This window comes from Penaeus japonicus, unplaced genomic scaffold (genome assembly GCF_977035675.1).
Source record: "Penaeus japonicus unplaced genomic scaffold, GWHDUDI00000001_assembly GWHDUDI00000029, whole genome shotgun sequence".
NCBI lineage: Eukaryota > Metazoa > Arthropoda > Malacostraca > Decapoda > Penaeidae > Penaeus > Penaeus japonicus.
The window spans coordinates 17,473,438-17,478,437 of record NW_028234431.1 but is presented as its reverse complement, the minus strand read 5'-3'; the positions used below and the strand labels follow the sequence as shown (position 1 = coordinate 17,478,437).

Sequence of the window (5,000 nt, the reverse complement as noted above, 5' to 3'; positions counted from 1 at the left end):
CCGTCAATTATTTTTATCAAGATTCCTTAAACATTACTTTATTCTCCTTGTCGTATTTATGTTTTTATTTGGTAGGTCTCGACTTCAATGGTCATGTGGGTACCCTAACTGCCAAAACTTGGAAAAAAGAGTAAAGTTTATTCATTATTGAAAAAAATGATATTATTCCGTACGATATATATGCTTATATACATTGTATACACGATGTGAACATGTGTAATCTCACTTTTATGCAGATTCCATTGTGACAAAAGTAGAAAAAATGTATGAATAAGAAAAAATAAATTCACGAGATGGAAAATTGCTGATGTACATAATTATGATGGAGATTCAATTGCAACGCACTAATCGCATTTTTTGCGATGTGAAATTATTCATACAATTTCTTTACATGCATTTTTATGTGTTGGAACAAGTGGAATCGTATATTTTATGTTTTGTGTGGTTACGTTGTAATTGTATTTCTATAAAAATGGTAACAAATAGCGAAAATCCGTCGGTGGCCGTTCGAAGTGACTTTTTTTTGGAGGGGGGGGGAGAAGCGATTTATACATCTCATTTTTTAGCACGCCCACACACACGCGCGTATGAGGGACTGAATCCATTCCGAATGAATTGAACTTCCCGTACACACGCCGCTCAAGGTATATCCTTTGCAATAGCAGTAAGTTTCAAAAAGGAAGACGTTCATTGACTGTAGAGCCTTGCATTTGCTCTCCCTGTTTTCCTTGTATCCCCTTTCTGTCAAACAAATCATTAACCGACACTCATCCTCCACACTCGGCTGCCTAGCGACACAAAGGCAGCACGGATACCAAAGGAATCTGTTGAGACATATATACTGAGGGGAACTAATCTGATTGGAGTTGGGCAAAAGGCTAAATGGAAGTGGGAAAAGAGCAGAGGGCGTCTTCTCCGGCGCTGCTTGTGGATGTTAGGGCGCTCCACAACATCGAGACAAATCACATTTCCATTTCACTTTGAGGCTTGTATTCCCTTGACCTATATAGTACATCCTGCAAAGTCCCGAGGAGTCACGGCATTGGTCGGAGTGCATTTCGTTTCAACAGACCTCCGTATACTTCCAAAGGGAGAAATCGTAATTGCCTTCACATCATTTCCGGAATGCCAGACTACGCAAACATATCATCTAATGAAATCTGCTTCGGTTGAGGAAAATCTGACCGCTTATATCAGAACACTCCATCGTTCACCCACGAAGATTTGCGGATTTGCGACGAATACATCGCCAGTCTAAATGGAGGTGAAAGGATTCCTTTGTAGGGACAAGATGAACTCTCTGAATGGGGACCAAACTCGCCGGTGTTTTTACTTTTTTTTCCATTCTGCGATGTGACGCCTTAGTAACTGCATGTGTTATTGCAATCTGTGTTTAACTATTTACAATTAATACGTAACTGTGTATATTACTAGCTAGGGTTAATACTGAATATTAACTCAAACACACACACACACACACACACACACACACATACACACACACACACACACACACACACACACACACACACACACATATATATATATATATATATATTTGTATGTATATATATGTATATATATGTATATATATATATATATATATATATATATATATATATATATATATATATATTAATAATATATATATATATATATGTATATATATATATATATATATATATATATATATATATATATATATATATTATATATATATATATAATATATTATATATATATAAACACACACACACACACACACACACACACACACACACACACATATATATATATATGTATAAATATATACATACATATATACACACATATATATGGTGCCCCTCCCGTGCCTCCCCCCAGGTACCTGCGGCACAACCGAATCCGCGAGATCGAGCCCGGCGCCTTCAGGGACCAGACTCTGCTCGTGGACCTGTGAGTTGCCTCTCGCTCGCCTCCTTGGCCCCTTCAGGAGGGCTCAAGGGATCTGGAAACTTAGGAAGAGAGTCTGACATGAAGAGCCTAGATATGGATAACGCTGAGATACATTATGCTTTATTATTATTAGCATTAGCTCTATTATCAATGTCATTACCCTTATAATTTTCATTATCATTAAAATCATCATTATCATCATCTTTTCTACTATTTCTTATACACCTTATACTAGTATTATTATCATGAACATTATTTTCATCAGTTTTGATATGATTATTCATATTATCACGATCATTATCATTATCTTCATTACTATCGTTATCATCATTGCTGTTGTTATCATGATTATCATTATTACTATTGCTATTATCATTACTACTATTTTTGTTACCATTATTGTTATCATCATCATCATCATTATAATTATAAATGATATCATCATTAGAATTGGTATGATTATTACTACCGTTCATACTATCATAATCATCATCATTATTATTATCACTATTATCATTATTTTCAATATTTATTACAACTATTGCCATTATTATTATTATCATCATTATTGTAATCATTGTCATTATCATTACCATTATTATAATAACAAAAACATCATCGTCGTGATTTCTATCTTTACTATCATAATTGTCATAATTATTATAATTGTCATCATTATCATCATTTTCATTATTGATATTGCCATTGCACGAATCATCCGCACTTTCCTTTATCAACCTCTTGCGATATCCGCGGCCGCGCCTCTCATCACGTGGAGTTTCTCAGATCTTTTGGATGATCAGCATTCCTCACTCCTCACTCCTCACTCCTCACTCCTCATGCTGCTGACGGGCGGCCTCGGATATCGGAAAAGGCATTTCTTGGGGGGGGGGGGGCGATCGGGGTCTGGCTGAAGGAGTTTTATCTATTTTAAAGGCTTTCCTCTTCAGGTATCAGGTTATCTGTTTATTGATATGATTGTGTGTTTGATGTGTTGCTGTATTTGTGTGTTTTATTTATTGGTAAATTCTGTTTATTTGTGAATCGAGTCGTATGTTTTATCTGATTGTTCATCTTGTTATTTAATGTTTTCTTTAATGGAGGTGTTCATCATTTATTGATCTATATGTATATCAATTAATTTCCGTATTCAATTTTAGAATCAATGAATTTGTTTATCTTCCATTGATCAACATGTCCCATCATTTATTTGTCAACCGGACTATCCATTTCCTTCACTTATCTGGGTGTTGATTTATTCACTAGTTTTCAATTCGCCATCTATCTATGAATTTATTTGATTATTTATCTATGTTTTTGATAGTATGTTCACCTATTCATTTATTCATTTATCAGTGTGTTTGATTATTCGGTGATGCATGTGTTTGTTTATCAGGATATTATGTGTTTTTTCATTTCTTTTCTAGGTGATTATTTATTCATTTACAACCGTCAAGTCAATCATTTATCTCTTTGTTAATTCCTTGTTTGTTTAACTGCGTGATTCATTATCAATCCACTTATCTATTTGTCAATTCATATTTTGCATCCACCTATCTTTTAATCTTGAAGCCTCATCCCCCTCCCCCTTATTGTCTGTGAATGTGCCTGTATTCTTAAATGTTAAATGTCCAGGAAAAATAACGAATAGCATGAATTCTTACTCATCCATTCCAGGGAGCTCAACTACAACAAGATCAGACATCTACACGCTGAGAGCTTTAAAGGGCTGGAGTCCCTGAAAATCCTGTAAGTTCATTCTGCAAACACATACATGTATTACACACACACACACACACACACACACACACACACACACATATATATATATATACATATACATACATATATATATATATATATATATATATATATATATACACACACACATACACAATATATATATATATATATATATATATATATATATATATATATATATATATATATATATATATATATATATATATATATATACATACATACACACACACGGACACACACACACACACACACACATATATATATGTATATATATATATATATATATATATATATATATATATATATATGAACTGAGTTCATTGTGACAAATGGATAAAAGGGTATAAATGAGATTAAATATTTTCACAACACAAGAGATGTAATCTACGCGTTTCGGGTTCAGAACTACATGTAGTTCTGAACCCGAAACGCGTAAATTACATCTCTTGTTTTCATTTATAGCCTTTTATCCATATATATATATATATATATATATATATATATATATATATATATATATATATATATATATATATATATATATATATATATATATATATATATATATATATATATATATATATATATATATATATATGTATGTATGTATATATTCGTTTATTTAATTAGCTAGATGTTGGATATGAAATGCATTGTACAATGGTAATTCTGTAATATCATCAACTTTTGTATGCTATAATGAAACCCCGTATCTAGTTTACACAATTTTATTCAAATTCTTTTGAGAGTTTAATGGCCAAATCCACACATGTTTATATAACAAAATTACACTAATAAAGAATCCTCCTGGAATTACTCGTGGAACCCGAGATTTACATCTGTCTGCTTTGTTTCCACTTAAGCATATTATACACTATGATATTTGAGGGAAATATACATATTAACTATTTTGAGTTCCATGTTTTTGATATTCCAGTCCTTTCATGATTGGCACAAATTCTTTCAAACCCATAAAAAGTCACCTGCAATGCTATCGATGTACTGAACAGATAAAGTATGACTGTATTCTGTAATTTCTTCAGCCATCTGGAGGGCAACCCGCTGGTGGTCGTTCCTGCCACCACGTTACAGTTTCTGCCGAATCTCGCTTCACTGTGAGTATTGTGATTCTTACACTGTACCATGAATAACTATTTACTGATTCACCTGAATATGTTCGAAGATGCCACATTGTCATAATCAATTTCCTTGTTAGTGTTCACATAATCAGTATTACACCAGAGATGAAAATTGTCGCATGATGAAATGATTATAATGATGTTAATAGTAATAAGGAGAAGG

General features: G+C 32.8%; 1 protein-coding gene across 1 annotated transcript in view; it reads left to right on the top strand.

The window, feature by feature from the left end:
- Window positions 1-5,000, top strand: part of LOC122249688 (uncharacterized) — an 83,435-nt gene that overhangs the window by 38,079 nt on the left and 40,356 nt on the right. The window contains exons 10-12 of the mRNA XM_086554388.1: window positions 1,863-1,934; window positions 3,612-3,683; window positions 4,742-4,813. Coding sequence (XP_086410514.1) covers window positions 1,863-1,934; window positions 3,612-3,683; window positions 4,742-4,813 — 216 coding nt within the window. The remainder of the gene's footprint in view (window positions 1-1,862; window positions 1,935-3,611; window positions 3,684-4,741; window positions 4,814-5,000) is intronic.